At 44.7% G+C, this 22,901-nt stretch overlaps 3 protein-coding genes across 5 annotated transcripts in view; all 3 read right to left on the reverse strand.

Annotated features, from left to right (window-relative positions):
- Positions 1 to 22,901, reverse strand: part of LOC310701172 (uncharacterized protein) — an 83,151-nt gene that overhangs the window by 35,474 nt on the left and 24,776 nt on the right. The window contains exon 1 of one of the 3 annotated variants that reach the window (XM_083491593.1): positions 9,566 to 9,989. The exons of the other annotated variants lie outside the window; for them this stretch is intronic. Coding sequence (XP_083347719.1) covers positions 9,566 to 9,784 — 219 coding nt within the window. The 5' untranslated portion in view covers positions 9,785 to 9,989. Of the gene's footprint in view, positions 1 to 9,565; positions 9,990 to 22,901 lie in introns of those variants that run through there. 3 annotated transcript variants of the gene reach the window in all.
- The window catches only part of LOC310701318 (uncharacterized protein), a 45,429-nt gene continuing 23,410 nt past the window's right edge, over positions 883 to 22,901 (reverse strand). Inside the window, exon 3 of the transcript XR_014523001.1 lies at positions 883 to 1,648. The gene's annotated coding sequence lies outside the window, so the exon portion shown is untranslated. The remainder of the gene's footprint in view (positions 1,649 to 22,901) is intronic.
- On the reverse strand, positions 9,919 to 21,345 carry LOC310700934 (uncharacterized protein; the record flags this gene model as incomplete). The annotated part of the gene is made up of 2 exons (XM_083490887.1): positions 20,751 to 21,345; positions 9,919 to 11,201 (listed from the first exon to the last, which is right to left on the reverse strand). Exons 1-2 carry the CDS (start codon positions 20,842 to 20,844, stop codon positions 9,919 to 9,921), a joined length of 1,377 nt encoding a protein of 458 aa, XP_083347013.1. The 5' UTR covers positions 20,845 to 21,345.

Genomic DNA, 22,901 nt, shown 5'->3' on the forward strand with positions numbered 1-22,901 from the left:
CTCAAAGCGGGTAACAATCTCCTTTCCCTTCCTCCCCCACAACAAACACTCTGTGAGGTGAGTGAGGCTGAGAGACTTCAAAGAAGTGTGACTAGCCCAAGGTCACCCAGCAGCTGCATGTGGAGGAGCGGAGACGCAAACCCGGTTCCCCAGATTACGAGACTACCGCTTTTAACCACTACACCACACCACACCACACCACACCACACCACATAAGATTTACAGCGTGTTATACAATAAAATAATTTTTTTAAAAAATGATGTACAGATGGTATCTTAAACCCTCGAAATTGGCTAAAATGTACCAAAACACCAGTGGAAAGTGTTGGAGGTGCAAACTTAAAGAAGAGAATTTCTTCCATATGTGGTGGACGTGCCCTAAAATTAAATAATTTTGAGATACCATTAATGAAGAATTAAATAAAATGTTAAGACATACTTTTCCCAAAAAAACAGAAATGTTTTTTTGGGCCTATTAACAACAGACATCCCAAAAGAAACCAAAAGAATATTTTTGTATGCAGTAACGGCAGCCAGAATAGTAATGGCTAAAAATTGGAAAAGTAACATAACACCAACGAAAGAAGAAAGAGTTCTTAAATTGTCAGGATATCTTGAATTGGCCAGACTTACAGGTTTAATAAGAAGTTATTCTAATGAGAAAATAAGGAGAGAGTGGAAAGTCTTTATAAATTATACGAAGAGAACCGATTTCCAGTTTCATACTTGGCTTAGTTTAGAATAAATATCTCACAGGTAATTAGAATTCTCCAAAAAATTAATCATTACAGACAACCAGTGATATGAAGAATAAAGAGCCACATGGAGTTAGTTAGAAGTCATTCCCCCCTTTCTTCTTCTTCTTTTTTGGTGTTTTCCCCCCGTTCTTTTTCCTTTTTTGGAGAGAATATAATGTTTTGTATTTTTGATTGCATATTATGTTTAGATCCTTGTAATTTTGTTTTGGCATTTTCTTCTCTTTTCTATTGTTTGTTCGATTTATTCAATACTTGTTTGTGTGATGTAGAAGTATAAATTAAAAAAGAAAAAAAGAGGGTCACCAAATAGCATGGCCCCCCATTTTAGTTTGAGGACTATCCCTGCCTCCGGGTCTGGTGTCATTTGGATGGATACTGGAATCAGCAAGGGAGACCCACATGACCCAAAGGTGCTGCTATGGAATGCCAGGTCAATGATTCATAAGACCACTGCCATCCATAACTTGATTGTGGATGGAGAACTTGACCTGGCATGTTTAACAGAGACCTGGTGGGATGAAGCAGGCGGACCTGTCCTTGCCACTGCTTGTCCATCAGGTTTCTCATATGCACAGCAACCCAAGTCATGTGGTCAGGGGAGGGGTGTGATTTGCAGTGATTTGTAGGAAGTCATTAATTTGCACCAGGCGTCCTATTGGGAAGACCCAGTTCTCTGAGTTCTTGTTCTTGAAGTTGGACAATAGGGGCAGTACAGGATTCCTTTTGGTGTACCGACCACCCCGCTGCACCAAGGATTCCCTGCCCAAGCTGCTTCAGGTCGTGGCAGATGTTCTCCTGGAGACACCTAATTTGGTTGTCCTGGGGGATTTTAACATTCACGCCGACACAACCTTACAAGGGGCCGATTGGGACTTTGTGGAAAGCATGGCCTCCATGGGCTGTCCCTAAATAAGTTTGGCCCAACGTATAGTCGCAGAAATGCCTTAGACCTGGTTTTTCTCCTCTATGGATGTTGGTGATCTGACACTAAGAAAAGCGAAACTAAATAAGTGCCATGTTCAGATCACTTCCTGGTGCAAGTGGACTTCTCCACAACCCTTCCCCTCTGCAGGGACGTGGGTTCGATTTGGATGGTCCGCCAACGCCACTTAATGGATCCAAATGGTTTCCAGAGAGTGGCAGGGGATGTTTTATCCCATGTTGATGGCCTTTCAGCTGATTCCCTAGTGGCCTGTTGGAATGTGGAGCTAACCAGGGCTATTGAGTATCTGGCTCCAAAAAGCCCACTCCGATTGCATGGAGACCAGACAGCCCCATGGTTTTCCAAGGATCTGAGGGCAACGAGGTGGCTAGAGCACCGGTGGCAGAAACCTCATTCTGAATCTGACTGGACACGGGTTAGAGCTCAACGTTGAGCCTACCAAATGGCGATAGTGAAGGTGAAGAATACCTTCTTCACCCCCCTCTATTGCATCTGCAGAAAACAGCAGCAGGAGACTCTTTCAGGTGATTTGCAATTTAATGGAACCATCTCTCCAATGGCGCCCGGTACAGGCCACATGATCTCCTGCAATGATTTTGCAAATGAAGTCGCTCAGATTAAGAGAGGTAGACTCCCCCGTGGGAGCAGGGCGGGGGCTGGTGAGTGCTAGAGTCCTGTCTAGTAAAGTTGCGTGGGATCAATTCCAATCTGTTATGTCCGAGGATGTGGACAGGCTGCTTAGATGAGTGAAACCAACCACCTGTCACCTTGATCCTTGCCCATCCTGGCTCATAAAATCTAGCCGGGAAGGGCTGGGCGATGGGCTCCATGGGGTGGTGAATGCTTCTCTCTGTGAGGGAGCCTTCCCAGACACACTCAAAGAGGCAGTTACAGTGGTACCTCAGGTTAAGAACTTAATTCGTTCTGGAGATCTGTTCTTAACGTGAAACTGTTCTTAACCTGAAGCACCACTTTAGCTAATCGGGCCTCCTGCTGCCGCTGTACAATTTCTGTTCTCATCCTGAAGCAAAGTTCTTAACCCAAGGTAATATTTCTCGGTTAGCGAAGTCTGTAACCTGAAGCGTATGTAACCCGAGGCACCACTGTATTAAACTGCTTCTTTAGACCCAGCCAATACAGCCAACTATCGCCCAGTCTCAAATCTTCCATTCTTTGGCAAGGTGAATGAGTGGGTGGTTGTTGAACAACTCCAGGGACGCCTGGAATGTGTGGACCATTTGGATCCATTCCAGTTGGGATTCAGGCCTCATCATGGGACTGAAACTGACCTGGACACGATAATTTCCGGCGGGCTAGGGACAAAGGTGAGAGCTATTTCCTAGATCTGCTGGATCTTTCAGAGGCTTTTGACACCATTGGCCATAACATCCTTCTGGACCAACTAGAGGGGCTGGGAGCTGGAGGAACTGTTATACACTGGGGCGTGTTCAGAAAGTCGTGTTGGGGTTGAGTGTTAAGACCCCTGAGCTCTCACTTGTGGGGTGCCTCAGGGTTCCGTCCTCTCCCCATCCTTTTCAACATCTATATGAAGCCGCTGGGAGAGATCAGGGGGTTTGGGCTGGGTGTTCACCAGTATGCGGATACCCAGCTCAACCTCTCTTTCAAATCAGAACCAGTGAAGATGGTGGAAGTCCCGTGTGAGTGGCTGGAGGCGGTTGGAGGATGGATTGTGGCTAACATATTAAAGTTGAATGCTGACAAGGTAGATGTCCTTTTTTTGGGAGACAGGAGGCAGGCAGGTGTGGAGAACTCCCTGGTCCTGAATGGGGTAACTGTGCCCCTAAAGGACCAGGTGCACAGCCTGGTGGTCATTTTGGATTTGCAGCTGTCAATGGAAGCGCAGGTCAATTCTGTGTCCAGGGTAGCTGTTTACCAGCTCAATCTGGTACGCAGGCTAAGACCCTATCTGACTGTCTTGCCAGAGTAGTGCATGCTCCAGATATCTCCTGTTTGGACTACTGCAATGCGCTCTACATGGGGCTACCTTTGTAAGTGGTCCGGAAAGTGTAACTAATCCAGAATGCAGCAGCTGGTGACGGGGTGCAGCCGCCAAGACCACATAACACTGGTATTGAAAAACCAACATAGGCTCCTATTGCATTTCTGAGCACAAATCAAAGTGTTGGTGCTGACCTTTAAAGCGCTAAACGGCCTCGATCCAGTATACCTGAAGTAGAGTCTCCACCCCCATCGTTCTGCCTGGACATGGAGGTCCAGCACCAAGAGCCTTCTGGCGGTTGCCTCACTGCGAGAAGTGAACTTACAGGGAACCAGGCAGAAGGCCTTCTCGGTAGTGGTGCCCTCCCTGTGGAATACCTTCCCACCAGATGTCAAAGGAAAAAACAGCCAGCAGACTTTAAGAGACATCTGAAGGCTGCCCTGTTTAGGGAAGCTTTTAATATCTGAAGGACTATTGTATTTCAACATTTTGTTGGAAGCAACCAAGAGTGGCTGTGCCGTGGAGGAAATCCAGCCTGATGGGTGTGGTATAAATTATATTATTATTATTATTATTGTTGCTGTTGCTATTATTATTGAAAAAAACACTGCCAAATTCTTTTCTGTACATCCAGAGACTTGACAGTAATCTTCACTTCCCAGGAAATCTGGTAAAACCTGAGTGGAAAACTCCATACATTTATATGGTTTCCTGCCTGTGTGAATTTTCTTATGAATATTAAGGTTTCCACTCCCTCTGAAGCTTTTTCCACGTTTCATAAATCTGGTTTTCCCCATGTGAGTTAGCGGATGTTTGCTAAGCTTCCATATTGACTTAAGCTTCTCCCCTTTGGGAGTTCGCCAATGTAATGTAAGTTTATCCTCCCTGTTGAAGCTCTTCCCACATTCAGTACGTTCCAATGGTTTCTCCCCTGTATGAGTTAGTTGGTGTATTTTAAGTGTTCTACTTTTGCTGAAGCTCCTTTCACATGCCATACAGTATAGCATGGGGTTTGGGGTTGCTTGTGTGTAAACCTCCAGCTGTTCCCAACTGATTGGGGTGGTTGCGTTTTTCCCCCTGGCTGAGCAGCCCTCTTGCGCGGCTGGCTCAGTCACTGCTAGAATCTGTCAGTGGGCGGCGCTTAAACTTTCTCCAACATAAAAATTCCTTAACGGACAACCTCCTGCGCGCCTCCCTGCGTGGAAGCCTCGTGCGCAGAGTGGACGTGCCCAGCGGTGGTCCTCCACTCTGCACACTGACTTCACTGGAAGAGTCTCGGAGCCTCCCCTCTGAAGTGCTCTCTACTTCTCCCTTCTTCCTGGTGTCACCTGAATTTCTTTCCCTAGAGGACGTTCTCGCTCTTCCCTTACTTGTCCCCTCTCCGGCAGAATCTGGGAGCCTTGCCTCTCCTTTCTGCTCCGATGTCAGTTCCCTGACACAGTAAAATGATTTCTTCCCCATGTGTTAGGTGGTGTCTTAGAAGGTGTCTATATGGATGGAAGCACTTTCCATATTCAGTACATTTAAATGGTTTCTGCCGTGTGAGTTTGTTGTGTTGGAGGGGAATTTCCAGCCGGTGGCAGAGTACAGATGGACTCCAGGAGACATAGGTGTAAAACCCAAACAAAAACGAAAGCTTTATTACTAAGCAAATAAACACAAACTCTGGTGGATGTTATTCCTGCAGGCAAGCAACAAAACTCAGCTTTTTTCCTTTATAGCAACGGTCACCTGCAGCCAATTAATCCCAGAAACTTCTTAAAGGTATACACACATGTTTCTGTGCCGAATGTCCTCTAACACCCCCTCTCGTTAAAACAGAAACAAATAGTATTTTAAACAGAACAGAACAGAACATATTTACATATCACACACAGCAACTCCCAACTTTGCTACCAGTTGTGTATGTTTTTCAAAGGTTAACGCTTTTGTGAATACATCCGCCACATTTTGTGCACTTTCACAATACTTCAGCATTATCTGGTTCTGTTTTACGTTTTCAGCTACGTTTTGATATTTAATTTCCAAATGCTTTGATTTGTTTCTAAACTGGTCAGATCCAGACAAGGTTATCACGGCTTGATTATCTTCCATAACTTGAATAGGATAATTACACTGTACGTTTATATCCTTGAGGATCTGAACATAAAATTTAACTTCATTACATAATTCCGATAACGCACAGTATTCGGCCTCAGTTGATGATGTGGCCACTATACTTTGTTTTTTGGATTTCCAACCTATTAAAGAATCTCCAAATTGAAAAACCATTCCAGAAATTGATTTTTTATCAGGCAGGTTGGCCCAATCGCTGTCAACGTAACACTGCAATTTTGTGGAACCTGAAGATGGTAATCTTAAACAATAATCAAGTGTTTGCTTTAGATACCGGAAAATGCGTTTTAAACCTTTCCAGGCATTTTCTGTAGGACAGCTTACTAGTCTGCTTAGTATTCCAACTGCATAACTCAAATCTGGTCTGCTCCACAATGAAATGTATAATAAACTTCCAACTATTGAATGGTACATTTCAGGATTTACAGGTTCTGTGCATTCTCCTTCATTTTTGAAAAAACCTATTTCCATTGGGGTTTTTACTCCCTTGCAGTTTTGCATATTGTTTCTTTCAAGTAGCTCCATTATTTTGTCTTTTTGACTCAACAAAAAACTTCCATCGTTTGTTCTTTGAATTTCTAAACCGAGATAATTTTTTACTGGCCCCAAATCTCTTACTTTAAATACCTTTCTTAGTTGTTCTGCAAATTTTTCCACTTGCTTGTCACCTTTTGTAGAGTAAAGCAAATCATCAACATAACACAAACACAATTCTTGTTTATCACCCTTTCCTTTAGTGTACAAGCAGTTATCAGCTAAGCTTCTTTTAAAACCAAGATTTTTTAAAGCATTATCAAGACACTCGCTCCAATTTCTAGCTGACTGTTTGAGCCCATAAATTGCTTTGTTCAGCCTATATACAGAATTCTGTTCTCCTGCCTCAAAACCTGGTGCTTGATTCATAAAAATCTCTTCTTGCAGATTTGCGTTAAGATAAGCTGTTTCAATATCAAAATGGTTTACCTTAAACCCACGTTGTGCTGCAAGAGCTAGCAATAAACGTACACTTTCACTCCTTGCAGTAGGAGAAAAGGTTTCATCAAAGCTTTCACCTTTTCTTTGAGTAAAGCCTTGTGCTACCAGTCTGGCTTTGTACTTAACATCACCATCTGCCAAGTGTTTTATTTTATACACCCATCTACAGCCCACTGCCTTTTTTCCTTCTGGCAATGGCTCAATGGTAAAGACACTGTGTTCTGCTAAAGATTTCATTTCTGCTTTCATTGCATTTTTCCACCTTACTATTTCCTGGTGTGGTAACTTTAAAACTTCCTCATAATCACAAGGTTCCTTTTTCACATCAACAGTTTTAACTTTTTGTATAGTAAACCTTTCTGGAGGTACCCCCTTATTGCTTCTTTGTGACCTTCTAACTTGAACACTCTCCCCCTCTGAACTATCTTCCCCTTCTGATTCATCCTGCTCAGGAGAAATTGGTTCAGCTTTAGGAGATTGTGTACTGGGATCCTCATCCCCTGAATCCTCATCACTGTCACTTTCAGAACCTTCTTTAATTTGTGGCTTTTCTTCCTCAGATTTCACAAATTTATCTGTATCATCAGAAGATAACACAACTTCTGAATTTCCATGTAAACGAACCCAACCATCTTGCTCACAAAACTCTGCATGTCTTGATATTACAACTCTGCCACGCCCTAGTGCAAAACGATACCCCTTTGACCAAGTTTGATAGCCAACAAACCTAAGTTTCTTTGCCTTGGGCTCTCCTTTCCTTCTCTGTCCTTTTGGGATGTGAACCCAAGCCCAGCAACCAAAAGTTTTAACATGGTCCAAAAAGGGTTTTTTTCCATAAAGCAAAAAATGAGGGGTGTTGTTAATGGTAGAATGAAACAATCTGTTCTGTATGTAGTTAGCACACAGAATTCCTTCCCCCCAATACTTCCTGGATAGGCCAGAATCACATAGCATTGAATCTAGCATTGTTTGTAAAGATCTTATCTTGCGTTCTGCAACTGAATTTTCTTCAGGTGAAAAAGGACACGATTTACGGTGACTAATACCACGCTTTTTCAACCAAACTTGGAGGGCTTCAGACATGAACTCGCCTCCACGGTCACTTTGCAACTGGGTAACTTTGTAGGGAAACTGCCTTTCTATATAGTTGACCCAATTCTTAATCAGTTGACCAGTTTCACTTTTATGTTTCAACAGATATACCCAAGTGTACCGGCTATAATCATCCACAAGAATCAAAAAAAACTTTGCTCCTCCTTCAGACTCTGCAAATGGCCCACAAAGGTCTGAATGTACTAAAGCAAATGGCCTCTTGCTTATTCTAGTACTTTCAGGATAAGACCCTCGCTTACTTTTAGACTCCTTGCAGGTATTGCAGTCTAGAAAAACTGAACACTTTTTCATTTTAATTCCCTTGCTTAATTCTGGCATTTTCGCAATACTGCGGAAATTGGCATGCCCCAAACGACGATGCCACAGATGCTGACACTCATCATGCAAGGCTCTATTATAGGCTTTAACACATGCCCCAGACTCACTTACTAGCTGGTCTTTCAAAACAAACAAACCATTTTGTAGCGACGCTGTAACCACTTTTCCAGCTTTCTCTATTCTACAGCCTGAACCAGAAAAGGTTACTTTAAATCCCTGCTTAACAAGACTTGTAACTGAAAGCAAATTATTTTCTAAACTTGGTACACATAAAACATTGGTAAACTTGGTACTTAAACAGTTGATATTCACACTACCCTTTCCAGCTGACTCATGCACTGTTCCATCAGCTAGTACCACATTTACAGATTTACAAGGCTGCTTTTCTACAAGGGTTTGTGCAGACTTGACAAAAATGTTTGTCGCTGCAGAGTCTAAAATCCAGTCTTGTCCAACGTCGTGACTGGTGCCTCGAACTGCTGCAGAAACATACTGGATTCGATTCTTCCTGTCTCCTCGCTTCCCAGCAAATGCAGGCCGCCCTTGTCTTGTCTTTTCTCCCACAGACACAGTGCACTGTCGTACTAAATGCTTAGTTGACCCACAACGATAGCACCTTCTAACTGTGAACGCTGCTTCCTCTCTGTGGTCTACAACCTCTTTAGGATGCCGCTCCTCATCAGTTGCATATCTTTTACTGGACTGCCTCCCATTTCTGGAGTTACGGTGAGGGGTTGTGGCCTTCCTCTCATGGCGTCTTTCCTCCTCATCAAGCAAACGGCCAGTTAAGAAATGCATTGTTAATTGGCTTTCTGGGATTGCTTCCAGAGTCATCACTAAATTGTCCCATGACTCAGGAAGTGAAGACAGCACAATATAAACTTTTCTCTGTTCAGAAAAATGTTCCCCAAGTTCATTTAACTGTGAAAACAAATCACGCATTCTTTGAAGGTGTGTTGAAACACATTCACCCTCACTTAGTCTGGCTCGGTACAGAGCTCTCATTAGAGTAATTTTGCTTCCAGCAGTGTCTCTAATATGTATCGCTCTCAGTGCTTGCCAAATCTCACTTGCTGTTTCAAGGTCTCGCACATGAGATAACTGAGACTTCTCTAAACTCAAAATTAAATTGGCATAGGCTTTGTCCTCCAGCCTTTGGTCTGCTTCATCTACTTCTTCATCCTCCCCTTTTACAGGAGGGTTAACAATAACAGTCCAACATTGTTCTTTCTTTAAAAACGCCTGCATCTGTAAACTCCATGACATATAATTGGACTCTCCCAGTTTCTCTACTGGAAAATAGGAAGCTCCCCCTTGAGCTCCAGCTCCAAGTCCAGCCATGGCACCACCCAGCTTTCAGCTTTCCACTCAGTTCTTACTCACACGTGGCTTGAAGGAAAAAGTTCGGCTCCTGGTCCCAAACAGACACTCCCTGCCGATGCCTTCACACAGCCAGCTGCTTGAGAAACGCTGAGTTGCTTCCAGTCTCTGGGTTCTTTTCACGCTCTGTCTCTGCCCACTCAGGACTGGGGACTGGGCCCATAACCTGTTGGAGGGGAATTTCCAGCCGGTGGCAGAGTACAGATGGACTCCAGGAGACATAGGTGTAAAACCCAAACAAAAAACGAAAGCTTTATTACTAAGCAAATAAACACAAACTCTGGTGGATGTTATTCCTGCAGGCAAGCAACAAAACTCAGCTTTTTTCCTTTATAGCAACGGTCACCTGCAGCCAATTAATCCCAGAAACTTCTTAAAGGTATACACACATGTTTCTGTGCCGAATGTCCTCTAACATGTTGATGTTTCCTAAGGTGTCCATTTTGACTGAAGCTTTTTCCACATTCAGTACATTCAAATGGTTTCTCCCCCGTGTGAGTTCGTTGGTGTCTTCTAAGGTGTTCACGTCTACTAAAGCTCTTTCCACATTCAATACATTTAAATGGTTTCTCCCCCGTGTGAGTTCGTTGGTGTAATCTAAGGTTTCCATTTCGACTGAAGCTCTTTCCACATTCTATACATTCAAATGGTTTCTCCCCCGTGTGAGTTCGTTGGTGTCTTCTAAGGTCTCCACTTCCACTGAAGCTCTTTCCACATTCAATACATTTAAATGGTTTCTCCCCCGTGTGAGTTTGTTGATGTTGTCTAAGGTTTCCACTTCCACTGAAGCTCTTTCCACATTCTATACATTCAAATAGTTTCTCCCCCGTGTGAGTTCGTTGGTGTACTCTAAGGTTTCTACTTTCATTGAAGCTTTTTCCACATTCAATACATTCAAATAGTTTCTCCCCCGTGTGAGTTCGTTGGTGTATTCTAAGGTGTTCACGTCTACTAAAGCTCTTTCCACATTCAATACATTTAAATGGTTTCTCCCCCGTGTGAGTTCGTTGGTGTATTCTAAGTGTTCCATATCGAGTGAAGCACTTTCCACATTCAATACATTCAAATGGTTTCTCCCCCGTGTGAGTTCGTTGGTGTCTTCTAAGTGCTCCATTGTGACTGAAGCACTTTCCACATTCAATACATTTAAATGGAGTCTCCCCCGTGTGAGTTCGTTGATGTTGTCTAAGGTTTCCACTATCATTGAAGCTTTTTCCACATTCAATACATTTAAATGGTTTCTCCCCCGTGTGAGTTCGTTGGTGTATTCTAAGTGTTCCATTTTGACTGAAGCACTTTCCACATTCAATACATTCAAATGGTTTCTCCCCCGTGTGAGTTCGTTGGTGTCTTCTAAGGTTTCCACTATCATTGAAGCTTTTTCCACATTCAATACATTCAAATGGTTTCTCCCCCATGTGAGTTCGTTGATGTTGTCTAAGAGTTCCATTTTCCCTGAATCTCTTTCGATAGTCAGTACATTTAAATGGTTTCTCCTCTATGTGAATTCGTTGATGTGTCCTCAGTCTTCCACTGTGACTAAAGCACATCCCACATTCCATGCATTTAAACTGTTTCTTTGTTCTTCCCAATGAATTCACAGATGACTCCATAGAATTTTGGCCATCATCTTCCTCACCTATTTGGGAGTGGGGGAGGGGGAAGAGAATCCTGTTAAGACTTTCAGGAAAGACAAGAAAGGAACTGAACACATTTCAATCCCAGTATGCACCTTCTCTTATTTTAACACAGAAAGCAAAAATTATTATTAATGGAGAGTTTGGAGAAGAAATCAACATCTTTAAAGGTACTAGACAACGATGCCCCCTATCCCCAATGTTATTTACAATAGTATTAGAGGTTCTATTAAAGAAAATAAGGCAGGACAACCAAATAAGAGGAATAGCAGTTGGTGAAAAAAGATACAAGTTAAGAGCCTTTGCAGATGATGTTATAATCACAACAGAAAATCCCCTACAATGTACACCTAGAATATTGGAATGCATAAAGAAATATGGCAGATTAGCAGGATACAAATCAAACTATGGGAAAAGCAAAATACTAGTGAAAAATATGGAAGAAAAAAATAAATTTAACAACACTATAGACTTAAGTAATGAGACCTATAGGAAAACATGGAATGAAATAAAAAATGACTTGCAAGTATGGGGGAAATTAAATCTTTCCTTACTAGGGGAAATATTGGTAATAAAGATGAACATATTACCCAGGATGATGTTTTTATTTCAAAGTATCTCAATACTAGGAGGAGATAAATGTTTTAATAAGTGGAAAAGAGATTTGGCTAAATTCGTATGGTCAGGGAAAAAGCCCAGAATAAAACAAAATGATGATAGATAAGAAGGAGAGAGGAGGATTTGGTCTCCCAGACATGGAGTTATATCATGATGCGGTGGGTCTGACATGGCTAAAAGAATGGATCAAATTAGTTGACTCGGATGTACTGGATTTAGACGGAGTAGAGATGAGATTTGAATGGCATGCCTATCTAATAGATGAAAAAGTCAAAGTACATAAAGGCTTCCTAGAGCATATAGTCAGAAAGTCTATATATAAAATATGGGAGAAATATACAAGACTCCTAGAACCGAAAACTCCCTGGTGGGCATCGCCAGCAGAAATTGTTGCAGTGAAAAAATTAAATATGAAAGAAAACTGGGTTACCTATGAAACTGTATTAAAGGAAGAAAACGGAGAATTGGAATTAAAGGATTATACAGAAATTAAAACTCATATTAGTGATTGGTTTCAATATATTCAAATTAAGTGTAGATTAGCGAAAGACAAAATGCTAGGATTTGAAAAAGAAATATCAAAATTCGACAAATATTTAATACAAGAAAAATCAAATAATATTTCTAAATTGTAGAATCTGATTTTAGAGTGGGAAACTGTAATGGTTCTAGGGGTTGCTCGTGCGTAAGCCGCTGCCAACACCTGGCTGGGTTGCCGTCAGTGGGCGTTTCTTGCACTTCTTCCAGCAAAGAAGCTCTTTGACGCCTACTCTCCGTGCGTGGAAGCCTTCTGCGCAAGGAGGGTGTAGGCAGCAGAGGACCCTTACTCTTCCCACTGGTCCCCGGCAAGGAGTCATGGGACCGCCTCACCGATTCCCCCATCTGCCCCCCTTCTCCACTGGTGCTACGCTGATTCTTTTCCGCAGAAGATGGGCTGCCTCTCCCCATCCTGGGACGCTCTCTGGAATCCCTCTGGAGCCCGCTCTCTCCCTCCAGCACTGATGGCAGTTCCCTGACATCCACCTCCTCCTCAGGACCCCCCCACCCCTCGCACGATTTTCTGATACAACCTCCTCTCTCTCCTCAGCCGACGATGCGGGGAATCCCCTGAAGGAGCTGTCATCATCTTCTGAGGATTCAAAACCAGCCTCCTATCCGCTTGGATCTCTTCCTGCTGGTTGAACCTCCCAGTCTGATTCTTCTCCCTCGGACACCTCCCCTCCCTCCTCTTCAGAGGCAGGAAAACCCACAAAGTCCCCTTCGCCGTCTGTGGGTCCAAATTCTTCCAGAATCTAGCTAGTGGTTTGGGCTTATCTGGGAACAAACTGTGGAATTCTTCCACCAGATACCCGTCATTGATTGATTCAGCGGGGACCCACGTGTTTTCCGACCTAGGTTCTCCCTCCCAGGCTACCAAGTACTCTACCTGGTGACCTCGCTACCTTGAATCAAGTATTTCCGTGGCTTGGTTACAGTGTTCCCTCTCCTCTACCTGCGGGTGGGTGGTAACCCCTCCCTCCTGTCCTGGGAATTCCCACCCCTCCCTGTAAGGTGAAAGTAGGGACCTATGGAACACCAGATGTATCTTCATGCTGTCAGGCAACTTGAGTTTAAATGCCACTGGGTTAACCTGCTGTATTACCTCAAAAGGCCCCAGCCGCCTCGGCTGCAGCTTCTTGCACCCTCCCTTTAGGGGCAACCCTTGGAATGACAACCACACCCGGTCTCCCACCCGTATGGCCTCCCCCTCTCGACGGTGCCTGCCTGCCTGCCTCTTGTAAACTTCCTTGGCCCACTCCAAGTTCAACCCGAGTTGCTGGTGCAAGGCCTCCATTTCCTCCACAAATTGCTCAGCCGCAGGTACACTCCATCCTTCCTCCCCCCGCCCCCGGAAAGCCCTGGGGTGACAGCCGTAATCGGCCATAAAGGGCTCATTCCCGTGGACACGTGTTCAGCATTATTGTATTCAAATTCAGCCAAAGCTAATTTCTTTACCCAGTCGTTCTGTCTCTCGCTGACATAGCAACATAGGTATTGCTGGAGTATACCGTTCGCTCTTTCGGTTTGTCCGTTGGTGCCTCGTTGTTGAGAAGCTCACCTCGACCTGTAGCAAGCTCATGAGCTTCCTCCAGAACCGGGAAGTAAATTGTTTCCCGCGATCTGAGATTACCCTCAAGGGAGCTCCATGCAGTCTAAAAATGTGATCCACAAACAGCCTGGCTGTCTCCTCTGCCGTTGCTGCATGTGAGCAAGCTACGAAATGGCACATTTTAGTCAGTAGATCGACTACCACCATGACTGCTGTCTTCCCCCTTGACCTGGGCAGATCTGTCATAAAATCAATGGACACCGCCTCCCAGGGCTTTCCTGGTGTAGGTAAGGGTTTCAGTAACCCCACGGGGGCAGCCCTTTCCCCCTTAGCCCTCTGGCATCAGTCGCACCCTCGTACATATTATCGTACGTCTTCCCTCACCTTTGGCCACCAGAACTGCCTGGTGACAAGCAGCATGGTCTTGTGCTGTCCAAAGTGCCCAGCTGTTGGGTTGTCGTGGAGTTCTTTAAGTACCTTCCCCCTCAAAGTCTCCCCCGGTACATACAGCGCCCCCTTATAGTACAGTAGCCCTTCCTTTTCCTCAAACCCTCCATTGTCTTCCTTTCTGTCCCGGAGTTCCCTGATTTTTGTCTGAGCGAACGCGTCATCTCTGGTGAGCCCTGCCAGTTCTCGTTTCCCAACCAACGCTCCCCCACACCCCCACCGGTCCTCGGGGAACATGTGCCTGGTCATGTGGTCCCTCTCCTTCCATGTACTCCGGTTTCTGGGAGAGAGCATCTGCCCTTACGTTTTCTTCTCCCGGCATGTATCGGATCTCGAAGGAAAACTTCCTGGGACCATTGGATCTGTCTCTGGTTGAGCACTCACGCGGTCCGCCAGTATTCCAAGTTCTTGTGGTCAGTTTGGACCTGGATCTTGTGCCGCGCCCCTATCAATAGATGTCTCCATTGCCGAAACGCCGCATAGATCGCAAGCAGTTCTCGGTCATACACTGTGTAGTTTTGCTCTGACTTGCTCAGCTTCCTTGAGAAAAAGGCACAGCTCTGCTTAGCCCCGGGCTGCAAAAGGACCGCTCCAATAGCGCGGTTGGACGCGTCCGTCTCCAGTCTCATGGGCTTCTCCAGATCCACATGCAGGAGCTGCTCTTCCGAGGCAAACGCCTTCTTCAGTCTTGCTGAAACGCCTTCTTCAGATTGCTGTGCACCCTCTGTCCATGCGGACTTCTTTTTGCTACTAAGACAATCCGTTATGGGCGCTGTCAAGTGAGCGAAGTTCTTTATGAACTTCCTGTAGAAGTTGCTGAAGCCTAGGAACCTCTGCACATCCTTTCTGTTTTGGGGGGGCTTTCCTTTCCAGCACTGCCTTCACTTTGCCCGGGTCCATAGCTAGTCTTTTGTCTGACAACCTGTACCCCAGGAACTCGACCTCCCTGGCGTGGAATTGGCATTTTTCCAGCTTGACCCACAACTGATGCTTCTGCAATCCCTGCAGCACCTCCCTGACGTGTTGCTTCTCATTGTCCGAATAGATTAAGATGTCATCCAAAAAGGCTACGCAATTCTTGTACAGCAGTGGTCCCAACACATGGTGCATGAAGGCTTGAAAGCAGGCGGACCCCGATTATAATCCAAATGGCATGACTTAAGTACTCAACTCCCCCCGGGGGGTGAACATGGTCGTTTTCCATTCGTCCCTCTCCCTTATCCTAATCAGATTGTATGTTCCCCTGAGGTCCAGCTTGGTAAAAATCTTCCCCTGCCTCACACGTGTTAAAATGTCGTCAATCCTGGGCATTGGGAAAGTCACAGGTTCTGACACCAGGTTTAGGGCCCGGTAATCCACGACTAATCTGGGCTGATTAGTCTCTTTTTTGTCCACAAAGAACACCGGACTGCCCACCCACCACCTTTGATTCCCTTATGAAACCTCTCTTCAGGTTCTTGTCAATAAACTGCCGCAACTCCTGAATCTCCCGGTCGGACATGGCATACAGCTTACCCACCGGCAACTGAGCCCCTGGGAGCAGGTTGATTTGGCAGTCAAAGGGCCTGTGGGGATGTAGTCTATCTGCCTCCCTCTTGCTGAAGACCTCCTTCAAGTCAGCATATTGTGGTGGCACCTCCCCTTTTTGCTCCAGGGCCAACCCAGTCACCCTGGCAACAGTCATTATTGGTTCCTTCCTTCCCAGACAGTGTTCTAAGCAGTAAGCTGACCCAAAGGTGACCGACCGCTGATGCCATGACACCACTGGGTCATGTATTGCCAGCTAGCTCATTCCCAGTATTATTGGGGGTCATGCCAGCATGGCCACATGAAAGGCAATGGTTTCCATGTGCCTGGAGACCCTCATTCACATTGGCGGTGTCTGGTGTGTCACTTCCCCTCCCAGGAGTTCCCTGCCATCGATGGTGGTCACTTGCAAGGGAAAATCTAGTGGTAACAGGTGGAGTTGGTGCTCCAGATCAAAGTCTCTGCTGAAGAAATTACACGAGCTGCCAGAATCTAGCAGTCCCTCCAGTTTGACGGGGTGCCCATTTGGGAGTTCTAGCACCACCTCTATCGCTATAGCTGCCTTGGGGGAGTCAGGCTGGGGCACTTCTATTGGTCGCTGGCCTGGCTGCTGCCCCTGCTGGTTGGCAGCCAGGCGTTGTCATTTCCCTGCACGGGCCCTTCTTCCCCTTCTCGACATGGCCTGCAGCCCCCATCATGCCTTGCCACGCTTTTCGTTGAGGGCAGACCTTAGCAAAATGTCCCGGTCGCTGACAGAGGAAACACTTCTTGGTAGTTTTCCACTCCTTTCCCTCCCTTTTCCGACCTTCACCAGCGTTTGAAACTCTGTGCGTGCGCGCTCCATCATTTTCCATCGACTCCGCCTCCTGGGAAGGCTCCCTCGGCATCTCCGGAATGCGGTTGTCATGGAAACGTTCCGCCCTTATCTCCCGCTTCTCCTGAGCCCGTGCTTCCGGGTATACACCGATCGCAAGCAGTCTTTGTGAGTTCGTCCATCGACCGCGGGCGGGGTGCTCAGGACAACTCGTCTTTCACTTCGGGGGATAAACCCACTTCAAACAACATTTGCATTGGTTCAGAGTCCAGATCCCACCCGAGCTTGTGGACTAACATCGCAAAACGCGACCAGTAGTTTCTGACAGACAGGCCCCCCTGCTTGCACCCCATCAGTTCCCGCCGTGTCACGCTTTGCTCAACCTCGCTGGAGAACATTGCGTCCATTCCCTGGTAGAATTTCTTAAGATCCTTCAATGCATCATTCTGCGTCGCCATTGAGGCCTGATCCATTGGCGCGCCCCATCCTGCAGATGTCCCACAATGTAAGCCACCCTCTCCCTGTCATCAGCAAAGTCATTTTTCTGCAATTCCAAAGCGTACTGAAATTCCATTCGGAAAGCATTGTAGTCTTGGGGCTTTCCCCCAAACTTGTGTTCCAGCCCCGGGACCTTCCTCCCTATCGGGGTGGCTCTGACCTGTGCATCCTGAGCCCGTCTTTCCTCCAGCCGCGCAGACAGGGTAGCTACATGCGCCTCCAGGTCTTGGTTCCTCTCGACCAGACCTCGCACCAAGGCTTCTTGCTCCGTCTCTCTGGCTGGCCCTGTTTGGCTCACTGTGCTGCCTCTCCGGGGCTGCGCACAAGCAACGTCAGGGACTGACGGATTGCTGTAATGGTTCTAGGGGTTGTCCGTGCGTAAGCCGGTGCCAACACCTGGCTGGGTTGCTTGAGTGAACCTTTTCTGTCCGGACAGCCACTCACCCGTGGCTCTCTCAATCGCTGGCAGAATCCGTCAGTGGGCGTTTCTTGAACTTCTTCCAGCAAAGAAGCTCTCTGACGCCTAGTCTCCTCCTACTCTCCCTGCGCAGACGCCTTCTGCACAAGGAGGGTGTAGGCAGCAGAGGACCCTTACTCTCCCCGCTGGTCCCCGGCAAGGAGTCATGGGACCGCCTCGCCGATTCCCCCATCTGCCCCCCTTCTCCACTGGTGCTACGCTGATTCTCTTCCGCAGAAGATGGGCTGCCTCTCCCCATCCCGGGACGCTCTCTGGAATCCCTCTGGAGCCCGCTCTCTCCCTCCGGCACTGATGGCACTTCCCTGACAGAAACAAAGGATGAATTGGTTAAAGCATCAATGATTAAATGGGCGCAAGATATTGAGATAAATATTATGTTCGAACAATGGGAAAAATTGTGGAAAGAAGATATGAAATTCACTATGTGTTATATACTGAAAGAAAATTACCTCAAAATACAACATAGGTGGTATTTAACACCTGAAAGAATAACAAAAATGAATAAAAATTGTAGCGATGTCTGTTGGCGATGCAACACTGGAAAAGGTACTATGATACATATATAGTGGAATTGTTTAAACATCAAACAATTTTGGGAAATAATATATAACAAAATGAAAAAAAAATGTTTAGATATTCATTTAGGAAAACACCAGAAGGTTTTCTATTGGGAATACTACCAGGAAGCCTAAAGGAAGAAGACAAGACCTTATATTTATACGCAACAGTAGCCGCAAGGCTATTGAGTGCGAAAAACTGGAAAAGTGGTATTGTACTGACAAAAATAGAGTGGCTTGCCAAATTATTGGAGTCCTACAATATATCCAAAACAATGGGAGAAATTGGAAGGACCTCAAAAGAGAAGATAGATAGGGACTGGAAGGTGTTTAAAAGATACTTGAAAAACCATATCGAAAAATCAGAACTCCTATTAGAATAAACAAGTTCCGTTTCAAACACTGAAATACTAAATAAGATGGATTACAATGTGTAATAGAAAAAGAAGTATGCAATTAGGCTAAAGGTATGTGAAAGAAAGTAATAGAAGTGGAAAGAAATTGCAATTGAGTAGATTGGAAGTCTAACACAAAGGTGGGGTGAGGGGTGGTGGATGGTAATGGGAAAAGGAATTATTTGTGGGATTGAGTGTAAGTACCGTACTTTTCGGACCATAACACGCAGTTCCCCCCCCCCAAAAGATAAAGGGAAATGTGTGTGCGTGTTATGGAGTGAATGCAGGCGGGAGGAGCCGCTCTTGCTGGCTTTTCAGCAGCCTCTCCTCTCCTCCTCCGTCGCTGGGAGGGAAGCCGGCAACAGCTGAGCGCAGCCTGTCTGCCTGGTTGCTGGCTTTTCTGCAGCCTCTCCTCTCCTCCTCCGTCGCTGGGAGGGAAGCCGGCAACAGCTGAGCGCATTCAGATTCTCAGTGTCTGCCTGCTCTATGGCTCTCCCTTACACACATGTAAGCGGCTCTGCTTTCTTTACAATGAGCCGGAAGGAGGGACAAAGAGGGCATCCCCTTCCGTCCATCCCCCAGCACCTCACCGGTAAATTCAAACAAAGCGGCTTACAAGGCTTGTGTCCCTGTGTCTCCTCCTCCTCTTTTTGCTCCCGTTCGAGGCAAGGCAGCTGCACAAATGTGAGTTCCCCCTCTCTCTTCCTTCCCTCCCTCCCTCCCTCTTCCAACTTCAAACAATATTGGGGGGCAGCCAGGTAAGCCCCACCTCACATACCACAATGGGGGGTGGGGGATGACTCCCTCAAATATTTAATGGGAGGTGAAGGCACCTAGGCCCATAGGAGTTGGCTGCTTTGCCTAGGACAAATGTGAGCTCTCCCTCCCTCTTCCAACTTCAATAAAATATGGGGGGGGGGCAGGTACAGGTAAGCCCCATCTCACAGACTGCAATGATCTCAAGCATGCACACTGGTACCTTATATGAATGGCAATGCCCATCGGCATGGGGGGAGGATGACTCCCTCAAATATTAATGGGGGGGAGGCACCTAGGCCTATAGGAGTTGGCTGCTTTGCCTAGGAGAAATGTGAGCTCCCCCCCCCCTTCCTTCATCACTGTATTGGAGATACCATACATTACTGACAGTTCCTTCATCATTTTCTTGAAAAAAACTGTACCGGTATTTTCTTGCAGAAAACCTCCCCCGTTCTGATAAGGATGATAAAGCAGAGAAGACTAGCATATAAGATTCCTTTTAAACTAGAGGTAGTAAAATATGCTAAGGAGCATGGAAACAGAGCAGCAGAGAGACATTTTGGGCCACCTCCAACAGAAAGAATGATAAGAGATTGGAGGAAACAGGAGGATCAGCTGCAAAAAGCAGATAAAAATAAGCACACTTTTCGTGGACATGCTGCAAAGTGGCCACAGTTGGACGTGGCCATGAAAGAATGGATCACACGTCACCGCAATAATGGCTTCACAGTCTCCACAAAAATGATAATATATGAAGCCAAACGCATTGCTTTAGAGAAAGGCATTCATGATTTTACTGGCTCACCATCATGGTGCTACAGATTTATGAAGCGATGTGGCCTTGCTATGCGCACGAAAACTAGAATTGCACAAAAAATGCCAGAAGAATATGAATCTAAGATTCTGTCTTTTCATAAATTTGTAATTGATAAGAGAAATGGATTTGAAATTGGCCAGATTGGGAATATGGATGAGGTCCCGCTAACCTTTGATGTGCCATCTAATAGGACTGTTGATCTGAAAGGTGCCAAAACTATTGCTGTGAAAACCTCCGGACATGAGAAAACCCATTACACGGTTGTGTTGTCTTGCTGTGCAGACGGCACCAAATTGCCACCCATGTTAATTTTCAAAAGGAAAACATTTCCAAAAGAAGTGATTCCACGAGGAATTGTTGTACATGTTCATGAGAAAGGATGGATGGACGAAATGGAATGAGAGTATGGATTGAAAAAGTGTGGTCCAAACGTCCTGGAGGGCTTTTGAAAAAACCTGCCTTATTAGTACTGGACCAGTTTAGAGCACATATTACAAAAAAGTGCTTTAAAGAAGCGAAGACTCATCTAGCTGTAATTCCTGGAGGTCTTACCAGCCAGTTGCAACCTCTCGATGTTTCCATCAACAAGCCATTTAAGGTCTTTATGCGAGAAGAGTGGAACAAATGGATGGCTGCTGGTAATCATGATCTGACACCTACAGGACGAATGAAGAGGCCCACTATCACTCAAGTTTGTGAATGGGTGAAAACATCATGGCACTCGGTGAAGGAGGAAATCGTTGCACAGTCATTCAAAAAAAGTGGCATTAGCAATGGTTTGGATGCAAAAGAAGATGAGATTTTATATGAAGATGGCGAAGAAAGTGATGCCAGTGATTGTGAGCAGCTGAACTTCATAGATTCTGACTCTAGTACTGATGAGTTCTTGGGGTTCACAGAAGACTAGAAGAGTACTCGAACCTAAAATTCTCTCTTCATTTGTTAATGACAGTGATGATGGTTCTTAATGCCACTGTTGACTGCTGTTCACTTTACATGGTTGTAATATGATTCTGATATACCGGTTGTTTATTAAATAGTTTAGTACAACATTTGATTCAGAATATTTTTTTTCTTGTTTTCCTCCTCTAAAAACTACGTGCGTGTTATGGTCAGGTGCGTGTTATAGAGCGAAAAATATGGTATGTTTGAACACTTTTAAGGATTGTATGAGATGTATGTTTGTATGCTTGTATATCTGTAATATATGTGGATTAATGATGAACTATTTTAACAATAATTTAAAAAAAAAATTAAAATAAAAAAGGTTTTAGTTATGAGACATCACAATTTCAAAAAGAATTCTTAGGAAGCAACATTAAAAAATCTGTCTAAAATGTATAACTTGCTCCTAGAATGGCATACAAGGATGAACAGGTCACTTCAAAGAAGAAGTGGGTACCTTTTGCTATATGTGGTGGCTATGTAAAATAACAGTATCATTTTGGGAAATGGTATATAATGAATTGGAAAAAAATGTTTAAAATAAATTTTGTTAAGAAACCAGAAGTTTATTTATTTGGAATTACAGGTACTGAGATCCCAAAAGACCAGGAAAGACTATGTATGCGACAACAGCTGCACAGATGTTATTATCTCAAAGATGGGAAGATGCAATAATCCGAACTAGGGAAGAATGGTGAGCTAAACTGCTGGACTCTGCCGAAATGGCAAAATTAGCCATGAGACTCAGGAATCAAGAAAACAAGGACTTTAAAAAAGAATGGGGAAATTTTATAATTTACCTATGAGATTGCTGCACGCAAATCAAAACGTTAGCTGGACTTTAGGAATCACTTGTAAAAAAGTTTATGGACACTTTAGATAAATGAGAACTGTGGAGAATGTATCTATACAGTGGTACCTCATGTTACGTAACCCTCTTGTATTTTTCCGGGTTTCACCGCTCGCACGCGTAGAAGCACTCTATTGCGCCGTGTGCGTGTGCAGAAGCGATCCTCTGGTTTGCAAATACCTCGGGATCTGTCATTTAAAATGCTATAAAAACATTATATCAAATGTTTTTGATATAAACTTGTATTTGTAAAAACCAATAAAAATATTTCAAAAAAAGGGGAAGCCCATAGATTGACTATGCTTCTGTTGATTCATCATTTGCAAACCCAGAAATAGGTGTTCCTGTTTTTGAAGTTTGCCGCGGAAACCGAACGTGCTCCTGAGCTCCATTTTTACTGTTGCGCAGCAAATTTAATCCCCCCCATCCTAATTAAGGCTTTTTTAATTCCGTTTTAGCCTTGAGCAGCTAATTTAAGTCGTCTCCATCGTAATCAAGGTTTTTTTCATCCCATTCGTTCCCTTGGACAGCTAATTTAAGCCCTCCCCCCCCAATCAATATTCAAGCCGTTTCTGGTTGCAGTATTCTGAGGTGACATTTGCAGCTTTAGTTTTTTCCTATTTTTTGCATTTTTGTTTGTGTGGCTTTTTCATTTTTGACTGAGGCTTAGTTTTTTGTTTTATGCTTGATTGATTGACTGTGGAAAGGGATAAAAGCTCCCCATTCAAACAATGACTATCAATGCAGGTATGAAAAAATATATAATTTTAATTTTTATCATCTACAATACTGTCTTATTTATTTTATGGTACAGAACATTGATTATTGCTTTCTTTTTATAGATCAATGGTCTTGTTAGATAGTAAAATTCATGTAAAATTGCTGTTTTAGGGGTTGTTTTTAAAAGT

Source organism: Podarcis liolepis (assembly GCF_965112155.1).
Source record: "Podarcis liolepis genome assembly, chromosome: 2".
Taxonomy (NCBI): domain Eukaryota; kingdom Metazoa; phylum Chordata; class Lepidosauria; order Squamata; family Lacertidae; genus Podarcis; species Podarcis liolepis.